Raw genomic sequence first — 20,457 nt, 5'->3', positions numbered from 1 at the left:
ATGAAGGCACGTCACCTGACAGGCGCGTGTACCACATCATTAGGCCCGGATCATTACTTTCTCCGCCTTCCACCGCATTTGGAGGGGTGATAAGGGAAACTTTCACGCCGCTATCCACTTTCACCTAGAAGCAAGATACTCACCACTGCAGATTCAAGATGCTTTATCTAGTGGGACTCGGCCTTGCCGACGAAACTGACATCACCGTTAGAGGTCTGGAGGCGGTCAAGAAGGCCGAGCGCGTATACCTCGAAGCATACACAAGCATCCTGCTTGTGGAGAAGGAGAAACTAGTGGGTGCCTCTGCGCGCGATTACACTTAACGACATATTGGTACAGAATAGGCTGACTGGGAATGACTCATTTCAGTAGGAAGCTTTCTATGGACGTCCGGTCATCGTAGCGGACCGCGAATTGGTCGAAACTGGCAGCGATGACATTCTCGCTGGGGCCGACAAGGTCGATGTCGCATTTTTGGTAGTGGGCGACCCCTTCGGGTATGCGCTCCATATACTCTATCCTGGAGCTGAGTACATGAAGACTGACAAGTAGGTATTAGTGCTACAACACACACCGACCTAGTTTTACGGGCCCGCGAATTGGGAATTGAGTCCAAGGTCATCCCCAACGCATCAATCATGTCCGGTATTGGCTGCACCGGTCTGCAGCTGTACAACTTTGGACAGACGGTCAGCATGGTCTTCTTCACCGAGACCTGGAAGCCCTCATCATACTACGATCGTGTCAAGGAAAACATTGGGCTGGGTCTTCACACATTGGTTCTGTTAGACATCAAGGTCAAAGAGCAGTCGCTGGAGAATATGGCACGTGGACGTTTGATCTACGAGCCTCCACGTTATATGACAGTCGCGCAGTGTGCCAGCCAAATGCTCGAAACGGAGGAGGAGCGCCAGGAAGGCGTCTGGAACCCGGACAGTCTGGCTGTCGGTGCTGCTCGCGTTGGAGCCCCCGACCAGAAGTTGGTCGCGGGTACTCTCAAGGAGTTGGCAGAAATTGACATGGGTCGACCCCTTCACAGTTTGGTTCTACTCGGCAAGCGGGCACACGACCTGGAGAAGGATTACATCAAGCAGTTTGCTGTAGATCAGGCGACTTTTGATGCCGCTTGGCAGAAAGGCGGCTACGGTACCATGTAGGGTACTGTTGCCTCTTAACGAATGATGTTGAACGAAAATAGAGATTCATCGCGCTAAATCAAAATAAGTGAGCTATCCGAACCGAGACTTCCGAATACACCCAAAGCCAGCTTCGTGATGAATCAAGTCGATCGCATATCATCATCCATAAGACGTTAAAATCACTCATGCCGTACAATCATCAAGCCGTCTTCCGGCCAAAGAATCTTGTCAACCGTTCAGGGAGTCGCACCTGTATAACACATACATTGTTAGACAATACGAAGACCAACAAATTGCTTGGTCCGAAACCTACCGTTGCTGAAGAAGGCGTCGCTGGGGGCGTCTGATCACTATCGTACTCCTCACCTTCCACATAGGATCCCGCTTCATCGTCCATACTATCCTCCTCGTCATCCGAAGGAGGGAACCATCTCTCCGGGTCGCCGTTGTAGATAATATACCAACCAATCCGCTCTCCCGCAGCGTATTTGTCGCGCATCTCTGTTATTGCCTCTTCGGCGGCGGGTTCCAATGGCGACTTGTTGAATAGATCCTCAGGCGTCCAGCTGGTCTCGGAGCAAGGGACTCCCGCTTCGGGGATAGAAATGACCTTCGCTGCGACGTAGGCGAAGGGCTTGCTGACAGCCGCGTCACTCGTGTCTTCCGGGTCATATTGCTCGATAAAGCGCAAGTCCGGTAAGCGCTCGACAATGCTGGAATCTGTTTTCTGGAACGACTCGAGGAGAAGCTCGGTGGCAACTGGTTGTTGGATATATTCAGCCGTGGCATCCTCGAGGTTGTGCAGGACGATGTAAACGCGGATGCCCGTGAAGCCGGCACGAGGCCAGCGGAAGCCGTAGAGCATGTAAACAGGCATATCGATGCAAAGAGCCGCTGGTGGATGTTCTGCTATACTGCGATGCTAACCTTTGTGTGGAGAGGCGATGCGCTTTGAATGACTCTCGATACAAGAAAGAGGGTATGCTAGCCTAGTTGAGGGAGGTCACAAGCTCATATTAAGATACGGCTGAAAGGTGCAGAGCGCATTGCGCTGTTTCACGGTGGATATGCAGGCAAATAGTGATTAAGTATCGGTCCAATAAATGACGCGAGAGAGAATGCAGTTGGCGCTAAGAAGAATTCTTGGTTTTACTAAGCAGGGATGACCAGGGTCGGAGAAGCACATATTGCCTATTATGAGAGTTATGATATTAGCAATGTATCTCCATGGAACGCCAGCCAGAACATTTGCTTTTCAAGCTAAATTGCGGGTTGAGTCGTGATGAATTTCAGATTGCCGACCGCGAATTGATCTCCAGTGTTTGGCGGTGAGAAACGGCAGTATAGAGTCTCGACCCGCACCTTCTCGGAGACGCAAGCGGAGACAAATAGAAGAACAGTCTGAGTTGCGCCATCATTCCGTTCTCATAGAAGGACATCCGCGCAAAGGCATAGACGGAATGGTCCTATCATTTATCCTCGTTCAGAATCGCCAGTAAGTGATCAAACCTTCTTTCTGCAACGTAATCAAGAAGCTGACAGATGGCCGAACAGGGGGAAGACGCGGCTTGCCAAATGGTACGCTCCGTACAGCGTAAGTCTTCTGGATGTGCAGGCAACTGCGCTGGGACATCTACTAAAGCTTATCACAGGATGAAGAGAAGGTCAAACTGAAAGGCGATGTAAGTCAAATCTGACTTGCACGGCAGATGCCCCGCATCCCACCTAGCTGCCGTTGATAGCTTACCAAACATTGTCGACTATAGGTTCATCGTTTGGTAGCTCCAAGAGACCAGAAATATCAGTCGAACTTCGTCGAGTTCAAGCGGAGTACCAAGATCGTATACCGCCGATATGCGGGGTTGTTCTTCTGTGCATGCGTCGATGCCACCGATAATGAGCTAGCCTATCTAGAGGCCATTCATTTCTTCGTCGAGGTTCTGGATCAATTCTTCGGAAACGTCTGTGAGCTGGATCTGGTTTTCAACTTCTACAAGGTACGTGCGCTATGGCTCGAAACATGATCATAGGGTCTGAGGAGGGGCGAGCTGTTGGATGCCGACATGAACGTGGCTGGAACTGGCACGCGGCTGACGGAGCATTATGTAGGTGTACGCTATTCTGGACGAGGTTTTCCTTGCAGGCGAAATCGAAGAGACGAGCAAGCAGGTCGTGCTCACGAGGTTGGAACACTTGGACAAATTGGAATGAGGGGGAAGCAGTTTCGAGAACGAAGGATGGCTTGGAGCGGGAAGTGCAATAGAGCTTCCGACTCTTATCTGTGCGGATTTCATATTGCTTCAGTTGCATATATGACCACGGGCTATGGTCATTACAGGAGTTAGGTCTTTTTTTTTTGGATTGGTTTTTTTTATGCAGGCTCTCCCTGCACTGTTACATACCTATAGCGCTCGTCTGAAACTTCATCATGGCGGTATCTAATGTACAAACTCTAATACCCTACGCAGAAGCATGTCTTGTGTTTTATGGTTGATCAGGGACATGCATCATGCAGTTTCGTCGGTAACCATTTGCCATTAATAGCCAGTTTCAGGCACTTTTTTCCAGGGTCCGCAGAGGAGCTTTCAAGGTTCTGACCTGCATTATTGAAAGAACGGAGAGAAGACAAGCGAGATCATTTGAATGATTGCTGCCTGGGGTCTCAATAGCCGAGAATGACTGCCGTGATGCTCGACAGGCGGATCATCCGAGACATCTCACAGCTGATACCGGACCGCTCGCTGCACCATGCCAGCAACGCGGATTAAGCTTATCTGGATGTCTCAGATTCAAAGGCAGGTCACTTCGAGGACCCTAAAAAGACACCCGGCACCATTCATTGAAAGCGAAAAGGGGCCTCGACTCACTGTCATTCGAATGAGGTGATTGCGAGGATCGATTGCGAGCCATCCTTCGGCGATGGTGACATGCGCTTGGCAAGGTATACTTAATGAGCCCTGGTCTTCGGGACATATTGGCTTCCTTTGGGATTTGCTTGACCTAATGCAGCATCGAATCTGAAGAACTGTTCCATACTTCTCCACGGTTGAGTCCTCAAGTCAATTCTACCATCGCGTACCATCGAGCACAGTCGCCAGTTCGCCACGCCCCAACAACCAAACCAGCTATCCGTATCAGGAGACCACACTTTCCTGCCAGTTCACATATCTTGACACATCTTTCCACCAAGCAGATTTTCCGCTCGTATGGGTCTGACGGCCTAAGGTAGACCCAGTCGCCGCGGGCTATCCTACCTTCCTTTACGAGTTTCGACATTCGTTGGACATGGCAATCATGGCATGTTTCCTCTACAGCAACACATACGAGTGGCTACAGACGTAGCTGTCTCGCCTGATTGCCACACGAACTTCCCGTCCGTTGTCGATATGATTCCTTCACCGGCCCGTCCTCCGTAGCAGATACCGCATTAGCCAAGGATGATCCTTATCAACTACATGGAGGCATTCAATAATCACACTTTCCTGCTTGTTTGGCTATTCTTCGTCCTCCCGCAATGATAGGCTCAACCCCTGGGCCCTTACGTATCAGCCAGAGCGGACGGAAATTCGAGCCGATGCCTTTCCATGGAATGACCCCCATCACGATCGTGTGCTCCCCTGGCCAGCTCGGTTCAACCGCCTTCAAGGCTATGCCAAGCCACGACCGGCACCCCCTGATACGTAGGCTAATACAGACCGGCGTGACGGGGCTTACGACGATTCATTCGGGGTAGATTGCAGCTGGGTTGACTGATATGTGGATTGATCCACTGGGCGGGGGACAATCAAGCCAGGGCTCGACTCCACCTAATGAAATCGATAGTCCCGACCTCCGAATACGAAACATCACGCCCGTCGGCCTTTGTTATTTCTTTGGAAGTGTGGTATGCATGGGAAAAGGAACTGTTGACAAGGGAAAGGAGAATGACTACGAATCGAAATCAAAATCTACCTGGGTGAACGACAAGTCCATATCAAGACTTTGTTTGGAATTCACCTTATCAGATCGAGGCAGTTCTGCTGCATTAGTCATGACGGGGAAGTTTTAGCCGACGACTAAATCTTCTCGGTCGGACGTTACGGCTCGGTAAATTGAAGTGCAAACTCTTATGAAACAAGACTGCCAGTGCGAATTTTGCAAATCAACGAGCTTGATGCGTGGCCTTAGAGTTACTTCTTGTGGCCGTAAGAGAAGAAAGCTCGAATCATGAATGGATCATGGATCGCCTGGGCCTGGCCAAGTGTTGATACAACCTTCTTCTAGGCTGACCAGCGGGCTCACACACCTATTCACCAGCCACTGACGCCGAGTCCACGGGGTGTAAGTGTATTTGACCGGAGCTAAGTCAACGGCATGCCTCTACCTGAGCGATGATGGAGTCATGGTCTAGCAGCAAAACCGCGACGTTGGTGCAACAATGCTGTTTAGCTGGTTGAGATACACTGTCGCGTACCCCTTGTGACTTTGTGAAACTTCATACATGGACCAATAACCAGGATGCTCTCACACGGATTCACCAAACTCCAGCAAATATCACTAATCACTGATGTAGTCAGGCTGGTGTTCGAGTACGTGATCCCGATGAGGCTGTGGTGGGCTCCTCGCTTACTGGGTGCACCCGGATGTCCTGGAAACATGAAGGCTTAACAACGCCAGCTATGCTTATGCTATGGAGATAGACAGAGTGGATTAAACGTCTGACCCACCCGCACGAAGGAACAGGACTTTGAGTTTATGAAGTCCGCTTGGGAGGAGAATTGTGGCCCCTAATGAAGTGATCATCGTTGACAGTGGGATGTCTTCAATCCATGATTGAGTCTGGAGTGGTCAAGTCAGAGTGCAACATTTACAGCACATAAGTAGTCAGCGAAGTACTCCTTTGTGCGAAGAAGAAGTTGGCACGATGAACTTGGCCGAAGGTACCATCCCTCAAATCGGCGTTGAGAGAGGTCTGATCCTAATAGATGCTAAGCATTCCGGCGCTCTCGCTGATGTGGTGCCAGATTAACTTCCACAGCAGTTAGTTTTTACGCCCATCAAAGGGGAAAGGATCAGACCGGTACAACTCGTTGATCTGCCCCGGTGCTCCTGAAACTCGCGAGGTGCTCCCTATCGACGCTACATTAATTTATGCGACGGCCGTCAGGTGATGGGTAACTGATCTCAGATCGTCCACGTACCACCACACTTCCAGTCCTGACACATACACCATATTTCATTCACCACCATTCTTTCTAACCAGCCAATCCAGTCAGATGGTCTGATGTTATGGCAGGGTTTCTGTTTGGAGAACCCTGTTGGATGTTGGGGGGGAAAGCAGTGTCGAGGACGTTTCAATCTCTCGGACATCTTATCCTGTTCAGAACCGCGCGTTATGGTCGTATCGTGCGGAGACTATACCGGATCCTGACAGGATGTTCTCTTTCCAGTTGATGCTTCTCCTGCTGATGATGACGACAAGGGAGCTGGCAAGACGGAAAAAAGTACGCGTCGTCCGCGGCGCGACCACCAATTAACGGACATAAGGGCACGGCCCGACTGGGGAAGAGCTTCCAGACTCTCGCTCGACAGGGTGCTGGCGGACGAGTGAGAATATTCCCGCCATTCCAGTGATCAGCGAAACGAGGGCCTACGCGGCCGATCTTCTGAGTTCGCGGCAACGAGGCTTGGCACTACTCCAGTTTTTTTTCGGTCCATAGTTTCCAAATTTCTGTCACATTTGCTGCTGGGACCGGTGCCCCGCCCATCCGCGCTGGGTCATCAGGACTTCAGGAGACTTGGTTGTCGCCGCTGCTCCCTAGGATACCCAATTCCCCTCCTTCGCTTCTGAATGGCGCAGAGATTGGTCGAGTCTTGGCAAAGGGGTGCTCGCGGGCTGTGGGTGGCCAAGTAGGCGAGCATCCAAAACTGTCCGCCCCTGACTATCGTTGCTTTGTGTTGACGGAGGAGGAAGAAAGATGAGGGGAAGGATGGGAGGTTGAGAACGTCAGCCGGTGACGTCTTGGTCTATGTGTCCCTTGGTCTCATATGCATTATCAGACTTTGTTCATGTGTATGTCTCTTGGTGTTATTCATTTGCTTCTCGCCATACTTTGATTGTAGAGAAATGCTCGCCAATTATTTTCGGTGCGCTTTCTGTTGCTCTCTCTGAGTGCGAGCTGTTATTGCCAGAGCAGACGATCCAGAACGTGGGAGGAGACCTGCGGGGGAGAGCAGAAAAGACCACCTAGAACAACAATGGAAAGAACAATTGGAATCTTGGCTGTCATGGTGTTACTAGGGATTACTCGTCAACGGTATTGAAAATACACCAATTCTGAACCCACCTCATTCCATCCATCCATCCTTTCTTAATCTACCTCCCAATCACAACGACGGTCACTAGAAAAGTAAAGAAGGGATAAGGTTCAAGTAGTCCTACGTAATAGGCTGGAAGGGTTCCAATTGGTTCCTCCACGTACCTTTCTTATCCTTGCGTGGAAAGAACACTGACAATTTTTTTTATTACCAAATCAATCTAAAAATGGAGAATTGCCATCGACCACTTTATTCGAGAAGAACTTGAAGTGGTTTCCTCTTTCTAACTTCTCCAGCGTGGATCTTTCAGTTGAGTAATTATCTCCCGTATCGGCACTAGTGAGCTCTCTGTTTCTTATCTTACGACGAGTCAATCGCAAGTTGACCTTTTAATCTCCTGCCATCGCCGTTCAACTGTCGACTTTCTTCTCTCTTTTCAACTCATCCTCGTGTGACCTTATTTCGATCTGTTCGGTCTGACTTGTGCTGCCGGCCGTTTCTTTCTTTTCGGACTTCAATCTTGTTCAAAGTAGAACTCTTGTTACCATCGTTACCGTGGTGCGCCGTGGCCTTTGATCACCGTGCCCGTGGCCTTTCACCTTCCAGACTTTGACTCTATAGAACACATTCTAATTCATTTATTGATACCAAATCATGTCTTTGATTCACTCCGACAACCTGGCTCCTCAGCCATGGACCGACATTTTCACTGAAGACACCTGCATCGACAGGCGGCAGTGCCACCGTACGGTGCCCATGAAGGTGCTCGCTCTGGGTGTGGGAAGAACGGGAACAGCTTGTAAGTGTCATTTCAAGCCACACAATCAATGACCAGCGCCACTAATGCTGCATTCCCGACAGCCCTTCGCAAGGCTCTTGAGCGCTTGGGCTACATGAAGACCTACCACATGATGTCCGCCAGTATGGAGAACCCGCCGGACTGCTTGATGTGGCACGACGCTCTGTGCGCCAAGTACGATGGCGTGGGTGAGTTCGGTAGAAAAGAATGGGATCAGCTTCTGGGTGACTGCCAGGCCGTCTGCGACTGGCCTGCCTGCGCCTTTGCTAAGGAGCTGATTGAAGCCTACCCCAATGCCAAGGTCATCTTGACCACCCGCGAGGTCGAATCGTGGCATGCGTACGTTCTCACTTACTTCATTCCAGCACTCCATTCCGCTAATTGGTGATGATATAGTTCTGTAATGAAGACCGTTTGGTGGCGTGTGTCGGATCCCGAACACAGATTCGTCTCGAACTTCAGCTGGGCCGCCAGCATGTATTATCCCATGCTCAACAAGTTCTTCCAAACTTTCTTCCGGGGAGATTTCCCCAACAAGGGCAAGCAGGTGTACCTCGACCACGTGGAGGAGGTCCGCAGCCTGGTGCCCCCTGAAAGACTGCTAGAATACCAGATTGGCGAGGGCTGGGGCCCGCTCTGCGAATTCCTTGGCGAGGAGGTGCCCGACACCCCCTTCCCCCGAGGCAATGACATGGCCGACTTCTTCAAGCGCTGCCGCTCTCGCAACAGGCGCCAGATGCTGAACGCCGCTCTCCAGGCCTTCACCATGGGTGGAGCTCTCTTGGCCACCGGCCTGGTCGCTTCTATGGCCTTCAAGCGCTTCTCCCGGTAGAGGCCATCAAGCTTTCGTTGTCTGCGTCTTCATCCTGTCGTGTGCGCTGGGCGCCAATCGTCATGGGTTTTTGCTTTCTGTGTATCGAATTTTATATACCGATGAGCGCACCGGCCCCAGAGCGAGGGTCGGATTATTGTTATAATGCTTGGTTATTACCGTTTGTGAAATTGTTTCTGTATTGGGTATTCGTGGGACATGATGGATTGATTAGACGGGTACCGGCAGGAAAAGCATTGGGCGGATAGCACTTCTCTTTCGCTCAGTCTTGAAGGTATCATTTCATTACTGATTTTACCTGGCGCTTACTGGAATTGAACCAGCTTGTTATCTTCTTTTCTGTAATATTATACTTTTCCAGTCCTTGTTGAAACGCATTGTTGTCTTGGCCCTGCACGGCGACCTCCAATTGTTTGGGGAACCCTGGCGGAGCACCGGTAGGACGAGGGTTCTCGGCTTGCATGCAGCCGGCCAGTCCCCGGTTCAAGGTTGTCGCGGTGCGCCCTACAGGGTGCATTCTCCCTGGCTTGGCAATCAGCAAATCCGGCCACCATTGGGCTTGAGCTGTGGCGCTGTAACAATAAAGCTTGCTTGGCATTTTCACTCGGAGAACAGCTGAGTCAGGGATATAGTCATCTGTCTTACTGTGATTCTCAACCGGCGTTCGAACATGGATAATCAATCTACTTCTTAGAGGTTCATGTCTGAAACATAAACGGCTGATATCTCCTTGAACGACACGCATCGTAGATACGAACATGGGTCCCGACAGATGCAATGGAGTAACGCTTTGATCCGTACAGCCTCCTCAGTTGTAGTACTGTGCACCGTTCTGGATCATGCTGCATTCGGGAGATACGCTCCGAACATATGCCAAGAAACATCGCAGAATATCGCCGACGTCGCTGTGGTCCATATCAGAGTAGCGAGAGAAACTTTACTGAGTTGTGTAATTTACGGATGCGGCATACAGCTATCACAACCAAAAGCCCCAATTCTGGCTGACGTCGTACATGGTCCATCTCAGCAAGACAAAGAACAGAATATGCAACGTCCATGCCCTCAGCGTGCTACCCAGAGCGCCCAGAAGGAGAAAGGCAACGTCGACGAAACACTTCGAGTCAAACGCTCCGACAAATCGGACTGCTATAGTCTCCAGGCATGTCGAGTAGGCCGCTAGAGCGCACAGAAGAAGTGGATCCACTCAGCTCGGAACATCTCCACTTCACTGTCTTCCCATTTGCCCCAAGGCTCAAGCATTGCCTGTAGTGTGACGCGGCGTCAGCTGTCTATGATATAGCTGTTCAATCGGAGAGAGGCCTTGGCGGCGCGCGGGCGAAGGAAAAACAATTTTGGAGGTGGTCCTGATGACTGAGCGGAAGTTGAGAAAGCCGTGATTTTAGTACTTCATTAGTATCTTCTCACCCAAAAAAGGGGTGTTACAGACTTATACAGGGGTAAAACATCCCCCGGGGTTGCTGGAAACTCGTATCGTTTCGGTAACGGCTGATTGCCGCGGCGGGTGAACTCAAAAAGTATCGAGAGCCCTACTTGTTGTAACCCTCCCGTCTGGGCCCATGGTATGATTGTTGAAGGAAGTTTGCCAGGTGTAAATGTCATCGTCCTTGTTGCACGCCTGTGTAGTGTGCAGTTATACTGGCATTATCAGACAAGTGGCAGCATCGGGTGTATCGGTGAGAAGCCCAATTAGGTAGGTGACGTAGGCCTTATAGGCGCAGGTCTGGTTCTTCCGGTCGAGGAATAGAACCTGTCACAGGTCGGATTGATCCCAGGCGCTGAACCCCGCGGACATGAAATTTGGATGACGACGACAGTAGCAGAAGACTATTCTTAGAGTGTACCGCGCAGGATAACACACTCACTTTTCTCCTCCGTAGCGTTTCCCCACGAGCAGCCTGAGAGATCTTCCCCGTGAGCGGTGACGATCACGCTTGAAAATGGTTCTGCGGAGATGATCTGTTGATGAACATCAGAAACGCATCCGAGGCAGTCATCACATTGGTTCTTTGAAAGATGCTGCTCAGTCTGTCACATACGGTTCACTAGCTTGGGAGCTCCAAAGGCCCATGCAACTATCCCTCTCCTCTACCCTCTCCTCCAACTGCAAGAAAACAATAAACATGAACATACCCGAGCCGGACGCTACAGGTATGCAGTAGTGGATCCTGCCCCGTCTGACCTTTTTACACCAACCACCAGGGCAGAAATTCAACATTCGGGACAGTTGCCGGCACTGACCAATCCATCCTACTACTACGTTGGCGATGCTTGGCAGCCTCCACTTACGTCGCCGTCCCAAGGAGTTAATGCATTCAAGCATTGCCCAGTATTCGTGGCCTGGGACTTTGAAGGTCTGGAAGTCTGGTTATTCGAGAGTCGGGGTTTCAGACAGTTACTGAAATGTGACCGAGCATATCGCCGTCAGTATTTGAAGATGATTTTGACTAAGATTCCCCCTGCCCTCTTTTCGGGTTTCTGCTTGGCTGTTTTGGCGTTCGTCGCGGTTAAACTGGCTTTTATTCAGTCGCTCTCTGGAAGCTGAGACTGGATACTTCTTCTCGCTTCTGCCTTTTGTCTATACTCTTTTCATTCCTGCGCATGTAAAGGATCGATGATCGGCTCTATACGCATCGCGGGCGGGTTCGCTCCATCCGGTCTCTTAATTTGCGCTACTCTACTATGCCTATGTCTACGAACGGTTCATGCAGAGGTTGATTCTGTTTTCAAATCGGTGAGCACCATGACCGGTGGCTGTTCGTGATGAAAAAAGCAACGTGCACGCCATAAAGCCAAGATGTTCGTCATGCGGATCACTAACCTTGTGTCGACGACCATTTCAGAGACCTGATCTCTACCCTCCTGTCCTCACCTTAGAACATCGCAACCCGGATAAGCTCAGTCCCGGATATATCTTTGTGGGGCCCTACGAGGCCGCCAACTCCGGTCCCTACATTTATGATGATGAAGGGGTATGTGTCAATTACTACTTGAATCGAGTCGCATATACTGAACCTCGCAGAACCTAGTCTGGAGCGGATGGGGAGGTTCAGGTCCTGGGAACGCTCACGGCATGCATGTGTGCAAGTACCAGGGGAAAGACCATCTGTGCTTCTTCCAGGGCGTTCAACAGAACGGATACTGTCGTGGCCATGGCGTGATTATGGACGGCAATTATCGGATCGTTCGCACCGTGGTCCCTGGAGGTGGTATGGCATCGAGTGACATGCACGAGTTTTTGCCCATCAACGACGGCAAGACTGCGCTGTTGACTGTGTACCAGCAGCGGCAGTTCGATATGAGTCTGTGGAATGTGAAGACAGGCATGGGATGGTTGATGGAGAGTATCTTTCAGGAGGTGGACGTCGAGACGAACGAGGTGCTGTTCGAATGGAAGTCTCTGGACCATGTTGACCCATCGGCTGCTTATACCTGGCCCAGCCACACGGATACCTCGGGCACAGGGCTGGACCCGCGCTCGCCTTGGGACTACTTTCATATCAACTCGATCGACAAGAACAGCGACGGCGACTATTTGATTTCCTCCCGCCACACCTGCGCGATCTACAAAATCTCTGGCAAAGACGGATCCGTCATCTGGCAGCTGCATGGAGCCAAACCGTCGTTCAAGAATATTAACTTCAGCTTCTCACAGCAACACGATGCCCGATTTCTCAGCGAGAATGCCACCCATACGCTCCTGTCGCTTTACAACAACGGGTTCAATGGCTTCAACCGAACCCACGAGTATTCTTCCGGAATGATTATCCTGATAGATCACCGCGACAATACAGCTACGCAGCTGCTCGAATATGCACCCCCGGGCAAGACTATGATCAGCTCCAGCCAGGGAAACCTGCAGGTCCTACCGAACGGTAATGCATTCATCGGCTGGGGCAACAACGCATACATCTCCGAGCATGATGAGGAGGGCAATGTCCTCCTGTGGGGATACATCGACAAGGACCGGATTATGAACTACCGTGCTCAGAAGTTCGAATGGGAGGGGAGTCCAACCGACGTGCCGGCATTGTGGACATATGCTCGATCCAGCGAGACGTACGCGCCGACCACCTTTTACGTCAGCTGGAACGGGGCCACCCGAGTGAAATACTGGCGATTCTACGGCGCGCAGAACGCCACGGGCCCATTCATGTTGGTGAAACAGGTCGCGAAGAAAGGGTTCGAGACAAGCTATACAGCTACCGATTTCTACCAGTGGACCTATGCGGAAGCGGTCGATGTGGAGGGCAAAGTGCTCGGCAAATCCCGGAACCTGTTCACTTTTGTCCCATCGGCGGAGTTGCAAAATTTCTGCGCGACCGATGCGTGTGAGAATGCCCAGGCGTATGGAATGCCGAATGAGGAGGGCGCAGGGCCTGCCATTCCGCCGGCCGGTATCGTTACCGTGCCTTGGGTTGACCCGGGTTATCCAGATACTTTGTACGATTGGGGACAGACCGGGAACTCTGGAGAGTCGGGGACTAAGGAAGAGACGGAGACGACCGAATCGTCCCACGGTAAGTTTTTTTTTTTTTTTTTTTTTTTTTTTCTTATCTTCTAGGTGATCCTCTGAGAATGGGGCTGATATGTGTTCAGATAATGTAAGATGGATAGCTCCCGCCTTTGGATTTGTGGTTACGGCAGTGGCCATTTACACGATCCTTCGGGTCTATCGGCGGCGGCAGCAGCAGCAGCAGGATCTCAGCCGGGTGAAGGAGAGAGCTTCGACGGAGAGTCTAGATCAGATGGAACGAGCGCCGCACTCAATGGGGTCGGACGAGCTGCCCTGGTGGCATTGGCGTCGACTGGTAGGCATGCAGCCGCCGCGATATTCGCCCCTGAGTGAGGGTCAAAGTTCAACATGGCAACAGGGGAGTCCTATAGTACGATAGAACCTGTTTTCTCCTGGATGTGTAAATGTTCAAAATGCATAAATTTAATTTATCATTCATATAGTGGTCCAAGAAATTTCAAATGTTAGGAGATGAAACTGCTCGTTACTCGGACCTAGTACTCGTGTCGAAATAATGTTCAATCTCGGCTAGAGCGACCTGCGGCCTTGAAGATGGAATTACAATACCTTACTCCGAGGTCTGAGCCACAATAGGTTCGTCACCTTGGTTGACACGCCCGAAATAGTTCCTGTCTCGTGCATAAGACAGAAGTTGAAATCGGGCAGGTCATGCAGGCATACGTATAGACTTGCGTAAGATTTTCGGTGGTTGCGGTGGGTGTCTGTTGGTTGGATGTCGGTTGATATCCTGTGGCTACTGTGGGTTGTTGTACACCCATTGGTACAGTAGCATCATGAATTATACGGTGCCTCGTTGTTCGAGCTGGCATACAGTACGGCTGATATTGACCATTGGTCTATACTTAATTCAGGGACTCCAAGTAGGACCCTAGAAGAAGCATTAATCCTTATATTAGCTTCTACAAAGCAGATAATTTACTGGAAAGACAAACGTTCCTCAACCGTCTTCCTTTGGCTTTGGAGCCACAGACAAGCAGAGTCCTCGTCGGTATAGCTTCATTATGCTATCAGGAAATCGCTTGATTGATAGAAGATACCTGGAGAGACTGGTAAATCGGCACAGATCGTTTATAATGAAAGTAGAAGGGGTTCACCGCTCTAGCAGCATTGCTAGAAAGACCAAGGACATCTTTATGTAGAGTATTTTCGCCAGAATCGCTCATATGCCAGATGCCAAAAACTTCAAGTTGTCTCTTTCGATATGCACTACGAAGGAAGCCTTATTTATCTGATGTGTTTCGCGGAATGCTTCAGTCAAGGTTGGCGTACCACCGTGTCCTGCCACTGCATAAGTATTACTACTACTGTTTGTTCTCCACCAAATCTGTCTATCACCCAAATCCCTTCGTCGTGACAGAGCCCGATGGTCGGAGCACTCCCGCAGGCTGACCCTACTCACCTCCATCCGGACACAGCTGTCCCAAACCACCGATAACCGCCAAGATGTCTGACCTGAACCAGGGAGACATCTATGGCAGATATCACAAGGAGTACTTTGACCGCAACCAGCACCAGATCATCGTGACCAAGACCATAACCCAGGAACAGGAGGCCCGAGATGGCCTGGAGTTCTACGAGCTGCTGCTGGAAACACATATCCAGTCGTTGCGCGTCACCCACGCGGACGCGAAGGCCATCTTTGGGAATGTCCGATTTCCGGGGAACAGACAACGCTGGTATAAGGAGCAGATGGGTGATGGACGGCTTCTGGAGCCGGGTATCATGCCGACGAGAGTGAACCTGGGATGGGAGGTTCGTGCGAGATGGGAAATTGACATGGTGACTGACCTCGCTCTGTTTCGGGAGTGGTTCCAGACGGTGGTCTTGACCACGCACTGGTTCTATCCTCCTCCGCCAGTTGGGGAACGGACTCAGCCGCCGCAAGGGTGGCCGTTTTCAGATTAATACGTAGGAAGGGTCTCGGTTCCACTGGCTGTCTTGAAATCCTTCTCCATTTCTCTCTATTGTTGTCCAGGACAGGTAAGTGGTGATGGTCGAAAATGAAAACACAAATTGATGTCAAGTGATTATCCTTCAAGTATTGTTGTTTGTTGATTCAGGTTGAATGTAGAAGGCACAACGCAAGTGATTGATCATGTGTGTATAGATTGAGGAGGAGAGTCAGGGTAGGCCGCGTATGTACCTGCCCAGTGCAGTGTTGTGAAATTGGCGGCGCATCGGGTAAGCGTGCCCAGACTCCACCATCGAGTGCCAAGCCTTGCAGTGGAGCCGAGCGTCGCAAGCATTTGTAAATTACCCACTCCTGTATTTGTGTATCGTTGTTTCTCGCTCTATCCCTGACTTCGTCCGTCACGTCGCTTCAATTCATTTCCCGCCCCAAAACAAGCAATTGAAGGCGATGGTGATCTGTTTCGAGTTCGATGATCGTGGAAGTTTGTGTGCGTGGGAGTCGGCGTGGGAGGGTTGTGTCTTGTGTCTGTGTGTGTTTCATTTCTATTCTCTCTTTTAGAACTTGACTTCTCTCTTGTCATCTGCTGCATCATCAGCATCGTCACTCTTTTTATCCCGATTCCCCAGATGCTGCTGCTGCTGCTGCTGCTGCTGCTGCTGCCATCACCAGCATCACCGCATCGTCTACGTTATCATTGACCGTGGACACGATTAGAGCCACTCACTAGGACCAATCTGACCCATTTTTGGCCCCTCCTTGCATCTTTCTCTTCTGCTTTCTGCTATCTATCCTCCTATCACAACTCGTGCCGATGCCCGTCCCACGAACTGCTTCCCAAGGAACCGGCCGGCGACCATCCTTGACGCTTAACGCCGCTCCTCTTACTGCCACTCCCACATCATCCTCCGCCATCGCTTCTCCCCTCCCAACACCCAACCCACTCTCCGCAACCTCTTCCTCCTTCGCCCAGTCCACCAAGAATCGGCATGCTGCCCGTCATACGCGAGCTACCTCGTGGACTTCCGGTCACGACCAAGGCGGCGAACCCTCGTCCTCGACCTCTACTCATTTCCCGCACCACCAACAGCGTCGGCGTCGCGAGTCCAACCTTTCCCTAGCCGACGTCTCCGAAGGATCCTCCGGCCGCTACGAGGACTACGACAACGACTCTCATACCATGGCCTCGAGGAATACTTCTATGGACTGGGGTCATGCCCGCAGTCGCTCTCACAGTCAGTCGCAGACCGCCATGCTGCGGCCTCAAGAATTGGCCGATACCCCCTCCGCGCCTCCGATCTCGCGCCCGACCCCAGTCACTTGGATGTCTTTGCCGAAAAAGAGCCAGCTCGCGTTATTGGGTCTCTGCCGTGTCTTCGACTTCCTGCAGATTGCCTCCCTGCAGGCCTACATGTTCTACCAGCTGAAATCCTTCGACGAGAACCTATCCGATGCCGATGTTTCCACCCAGGCCGGAATCTTACAGGGCGCCTTTACGGCCGCACAGTTTGCGACAGCCATTCCTTGGGGTCGCGTGGCAGATGCGGAATGGGGAGGCCGCAAATTTGTGCTGCTGGTTGGCTTGCTGGGAACTGCTTTGTCCTGCTTGGGGGTCGCTTTCTCAACGTCGTTCGCGCAGGCCGTGTTCTGGCGTTCGTTTGGCGGTGCCATCAACGGGACTGTCGGTATCATTCGGACAATGATTGCGGAAAATGTCAAGGAGAAGAAGTACCATTCGCGCGCGTTCCTGATCCTGCCGATTGGGTTTAATGTGGCTGCTTTGTTTGGTCCGGGTGAGTACCGTTGTCTATTGGCGATATCGGGGTTTTGGCTAATAATCGCACAACAGTGATGGGTGGTATGCTGGCCGATCCTGTCAAGGCTTATCCTCGGCTCTTCGGGCCCGATTCGTCGTTCGGCGGTGCCAACGGTGTGCAATGGCTAATTCGTTACCCCTACGCCTTGCCCATGCTGGCTAATGCCATTTTCCTATCGTTTGCGGCGGCTTGTGTTGCCATTGGTTTGGAAGAGGTATGTGGCGTCTGGAACGTCGCGTTAACCGTCACTAATTGTCGCAGACCTTGGAAGCTTGTAAAGGCAAGCCTGGTCTTGGTGTATTCTCGATGCGCATCTTCGCACGGAGTGTTCGCGCCCTGGTGCCCTCGTCCTCCCCGCTGTACCATCGTCTCCCGTTCGCCGACTACGACGAGGAAGGTCCTCTACTGGGCCGACGGGATGCGACCGAGAGCTACGAGCTGGAAGAGAAGGCTACGAAGTACACTCGTCAGAGCCGCACCTTGCCTTTCCGTCGGATCTGGACCAAGAACGTTCTGTGCACGCTTTTGGCGCAGGCCTTCTTCGACTTCCAAATGGGGTATGTTCGCTTGCCGTGTTGTACATGACATCAACCTGACCATGATAGTGCTTTTAACAATCTCTGGCTGTTATTCCTCTCGACCCCTCGCTACGACCCTAACGACCCCACTAGTCCCTTGCAGAAACTGCCCTTCGTCTTCACTGGTGGGTTGGGCATGTTACCACAGAGTGTCGGCTTTGCGACTGCGATTCTTGGCATTATCGGCATGCTCCTCCAATTCACTATTTACCCTAGCATCAACGGCCGTCTAGGCACGGCCAAGAGTTACCAATATTTCCTGACTCTGTTCCCTCTGGCGTATGCGTTTGCGCCATACATTGCTCTCGCGCCGTCCTCGGTTCCGCCGCCGGGCCAGGCCAACGGCGGCTGGGTGTGGTTTTCGATCATCGTCGTTCTCTTCCTGCAAGTGACGGCGCGAACCTTCACTCTGCCAACCTCAATCATTCTTTTGAACAACTGCTCGCCCCACCCGTCAGTGCTGGGCACCATCCATGGCATTGGCCAATCTGTGTCCTCCGCATTCCGTACCATTGGACCGATCTTCTCGGGCTCATGGTACGGTTACGGTTTGGAGATGGGCATGGTCAGCTTTGCCTGGTGGTTGGTTGCCCTGGTGTCGGTGTTTGGCTGCGTGGCAGCCATTTTCGTGTACGAAGGCTCGGGGCATGAGATTATTCTTCCCGGCGAGGAAGAATATTAGCCCCGAGCATTCTTTCTTCTGGTGGCTCTCTTCAACGCATCTCATCTTATAATTATTGATGTTGTTCATTTTGACCATATTTCACCTTGTACATATATTGGACATATGCATAGCGGGTGTCCAGGTTGAATCCTTGGACATACTGCCGCATGTCTGCCTGCTTGTTTGTCGACGTTTTTGTTATGAGCGATCGCTACCTGATACCTGTTGCATTATTATGCGTGGATGACCAAAAGGGAGGGAGAGGATAGATGACTATATAATAGATTACAGTTCCTGGCGAAGGAGTAGCAAACACTGGCAGTAGAGGTATATAGTAGAAGGGAGACCCATAATCACAAACGAACCCATCACTTTTGCCGCTAGTTACCGCCGCAGTGCAGCGAACCGTCTCGTCAGCTCGTCCAACTCGGGGATCTCACTCTTTCCCTTGGTAGTACTTTGCGTTGTGGACGAGGACTGATCCTGGCCCGGCACCTTGACGCGGGGATGTAGATTATCCAGTCTTGGACCGGGAGGCGCGACGCTGACGGGGCTTTTCCCTTGCTGCAGACCTCGCGGTGGTGTCGCTTTATTCAGGGCTACTGTCTCCGAGGCCCTGCGCGCCTCACTCTCGATCGGGGATTTCCGGGGTGTGGAGGGAAGACCGCCATCGCCATCGCCATCACCACCATTATCCCGGGGGGTAATATCATTATCATCACCACCACCGCCTTCGAGTCCGTCCACCAACGGATCACCAGGAGCATCCCCCAGCCCCTCATCTCCTGTGATATCCTTACCCGCCCACCGTACCCCATACGCCCGTGCAATCTCCCGCAAGTAACTATCGACCAGCTCCCCGGTGGGCGGCCGAACGCGCAGCCCCTTGACCAACCGCTCCGGCACCTTCACATCTTCCAACTTATTATCCTGCGCCAGCGCCATAAAGTCTTTACCCCAGCGCTCCGTCAACAGATTCCGGAGAATCGTCATCTCGCGCACGTCATGCGGGAACCGGGGATAAGCGTAGAAGATGACGGCAGCGGCCTCATCTAGCGCGGGATCAATATACCCTTCACTTGCTGTCGTAGCATCCGACGTCGTTGCCCCTGCCGTCGTATTGCTGCTACCGTTGTCAGCAGCGACAGCTGTGCTCGACTTCTGCGCCCTCGACGCCCCGAACCCGAAGAACGAGAACCCTCCCCCGGATGACGAAGCATTCGCGTGTTGTTGTTGTTGTGGTGGTGGTGGTATTTGCGAGTGTCTATTCCCAGCCGCGGCGGCCGCAACCGCCCGCGCCCGGTTACGCGCCTGAACACCCTTCTCCCCAAAGGCCGCCTGGTCGAGGACGTTGGCCCGCGCGAGCAGTAACTCGCAGTACAGCTCAGCCATCTCCATGACCTCGACGGCGATGTCGGTGGCGATCACATTCTCGACGCGGATGCGGGCGCTCGTGTCGCGGCCTTCGGCTAGTAGGGCTGAGAGGTCGCGGCGTTGGATCACCGAGCTGGCGGTGTCTTTCTTTTGGAGGAGCCGGAGGCGCGGGATTAACAGGTGAAGTGTGCTGGTTAGTTTTGTCTTTGGCGGTGTTAGTTCTGCGTGTCGTGGGGTTTTCGGAGTTGGGGGTGGGCGGATGTGCGGGGTTGGTTTGGGTTATGACCTCGGGAAATGGGTGGGATTTGTGCGGGGTGCAGTTCTGGGTTTGATTGGGAGAAAATGAAAGGATGGACGTACTGTTTGTGGTGAGGGTGGCATTTTGAAGTGCCCGGTTTGTGGAAGGAGAATAGGTGGAAGATAAAAGGTATGGTGGTTTGTTATGGGAAGAAGATGGAGCAGAAAAGCGGAGGATGCCTGATGGATGACGCTA

At 51.9% G+C, this 20,457-nt stretch overlaps 6 protein-coding genes across 6 annotated transcripts; 4 read left to right on the top strand and 2 right to left on the bottom strand.

Moving 5' to 3' along the window:
• Positions 1-129: 129 nt before the first annotated feature.
• On the top strand, positions 130-1,350 carry dph5 (diphthine synthase). The gene is made up of 3 exons (XM_025693296.1): positions 130-293; positions 373-497; positions 560-1,350. Exons 1-3 carry the CDS (start codon positions 159-161, stop codon positions 1,155-1,157), a joined length of 858 nt encoding a protein of 285 aa, XP_025556222.1. The 5' UTR covers positions 130-158; the 3' UTR covers positions 1,158-1,350.
• BO97DRAFT_439963 (AorFlbE) lies at positions 1,181-2,363 on the bottom strand. The gene is made up of 2 exons (XM_025698029.1): positions 1,453-2,363; positions 1,181-1,389 (listed from the first exon to the last, which is right to left on the bottom strand). The coding sequence occupies exons 1-2, from the start codon at positions 2,014-2,016 to the stop codon at positions 1,339-1,341; spliced, it is 615 nt and encodes a 204-aa protein (XP_025556221.1). The 5' UTR covers positions 2,017-2,363; the 3' UTR covers positions 1,181-1,338.
• A 165-nt stretch (positions 2,364-2,528) lies between these two features.
• Positions 2,529-3,602, top strand: BO97DRAFT_402614 (AP-2 complex subunit sigma). The gene is made up of 5 exons (XM_025694547.1): positions 2,529-2,634; positions 2,694-2,733; positions 2,792-2,821; positions 2,906-3,136; positions 3,249-3,602. Exons 1-5 carry the CDS (start codon positions 2,600-2,602, stop codon positions 3,348-3,350), a joined length of 438 nt encoding a protein of 145 aa, XP_025556220.1. The 5' UTR covers positions 2,529-2,599; the 3' UTR covers positions 3,351-3,602.
• Positions 3,603-7,739: 4,137 nt separating this feature from the next.
• On the top strand, positions 7,740-9,372 carry BO97DRAFT_360719 (sulfotransferase family protein). Its single transcript, XM_025692371.1, has 3 exons — positions 7,740-8,235; positions 8,298-8,574; positions 8,632-9,372. Exons 1-3 carry the CDS (start codon positions 8,091-8,093, stop codon positions 9,065-9,067), a joined length of 858 nt encoding a protein of 285 aa, XP_025556219.1. The 5' UTR covers positions 7,740-8,090; the 3' UTR covers positions 9,068-9,372.
• A 2,327-nt stretch (positions 9,373-11,699) lies between these two features.
• On the top strand, positions 11,700-18,608 carry BO97DRAFT_334751 (MFS general substrate transporter; the record flags this gene model as incomplete). Its single annotated transcript, XM_025691411.1, has 8 exons — positions 11,700-11,819; positions 11,929-12,057; positions 12,174-13,605; positions 13,685-13,896; positions 16,262-17,324; positions 17,381-17,562; positions 17,610-17,905; positions 17,954-18,608. The coding sequence occupies 8 exons, from the start codon at positions 11,700-11,702 to the stop codon at positions 18,606-18,608; spliced, it is 4,089 nt and encodes a 1,362-aa protein (XP_025556218.1).
• Positions 18,609-18,859: 251 nt separating this feature from the next.
• Positions 18,860-20,406, bottom strand: BO97DRAFT_467553 (DUF292 domain protein). The gene is made up of 2 exons (XM_025699662.1): positions 20,325-20,406; positions 18,860-20,168 (listed from the first exon to the last, which is right to left on the bottom strand). The coding sequence occupies exons 1-2, from the start codon at positions 20,343-20,345 to the stop codon at positions 18,975-18,977; spliced, it is 1,215 nt and encodes a 404-aa protein (XP_025556217.1). The 5' UTR covers positions 20,346-20,406; the 3' UTR covers positions 18,860-18,974.
• Between the last annotated feature and the right edge of the window lie 51 nt (positions 20,407-20,457).

Source organism: Aspergillus homomorphus (genome assembly GCF_003184865.1).
Source record: "Aspergillus homomorphus CBS 101889 unplaced genomic scaffold BO97scaffold_2, whole genome shotgun sequence".
NCBI classification, from domain to species: domain Eukaryota; kingdom Fungi; phylum Ascomycota; class Eurotiomycetes; order Eurotiales; family Aspergillaceae; genus Aspergillus; species Aspergillus homomorphus.
The sequence above is the reverse complement of the archived record's forward strand: the minus strand, read 5'-3'. Positions and strand labels throughout refer to the sequence as shown.

Bases quoted from the DNA above. Each gene is read 5' to 3' on its own strand.
- dph5 (XM_025693296.1), top strand. From the start codon at position 159: ATGCTTTATCTAGTGGGACTCGGCCTTGCCGACGAAACTGACATCACC. The intron at 294-372 runs GTGGGTGCCTCT...TCATTTCAGTAG, and splicing joins TTGTGGAGAAGGAGAAACTA to GAAGCTTTCTATGGACGTCC. The intron at 498-559 runs GTATGCGCTCCA...AGTAGGTATTAG, and splicing joins GTAGTGGGCGACCCCTTCGG to TGCTACAACACACACCGACC.
- BO97DRAFT_439963 (XM_025698029.1), bottom strand. From the start codon at position 2,016: ATGCCTGTTTACATGCTCTACGGCTTCCGCTGGCCTCGTGCCGGCTTC. The intron at 1,390-1,452 runs GTAGGTTTCGGA...TGTGTTATACAG, and splicing joins CGACGCCTTCTTCAGCAACG to GTGCGACTCCCTGAACGGTT.
- BO97DRAFT_402614 (XM_025694547.1), top strand. From the start codon at position 2,600: ATGGTCCTATCATTTATCCTCGTTCAGAATCGCCA. The intron at 2,635-2,693 runs GTAAGTGATCAA...ATGGCCGAACAG, and splicing joins ATCCTCGTTCAGAATCGCCA to GGGGAAGACGCGGCTTGCCA. The intron at 2,734-2,791 runs GTAAGTCTTCTG...AGCTTATCACAG, and splicing joins AATGGTACGCTCCGTACAGC to GATGAAGAGAAGGTCAAACT.
- BO97DRAFT_360719 (XM_025692371.1), top strand. From the start codon at position 8,091: ATGTCTTTGATTCACTCCGACAACCTGGCTCCTCAGCCATGGACCGAC. The intron at 8,236-8,297 runs GTAAGTGTCATT...CATTCCCGACAG, and splicing joins GGGAAGAACGGGAACAGCTT to CCCTTCGCAAGGCTCTTGAG. The intron at 8,575-8,631 runs GTACGTTCTCAC...GTGATGATATAG, and splicing joins GAGGTCGAATCGTGGCATGC to TTCTGTAATGAAGACCGTTT.
- BO97DRAFT_467553 (XM_025699662.1), bottom strand. From the start codon at position 20,345: ATGCCACCCTCACCACAAACA. The intron at 20,169-20,324 runs GTACGTCCATCC...ACACCGCCAAAG, and splicing joins TGCCACCCTCACCACAAACA to ACAAAACTAACCAGCACACT.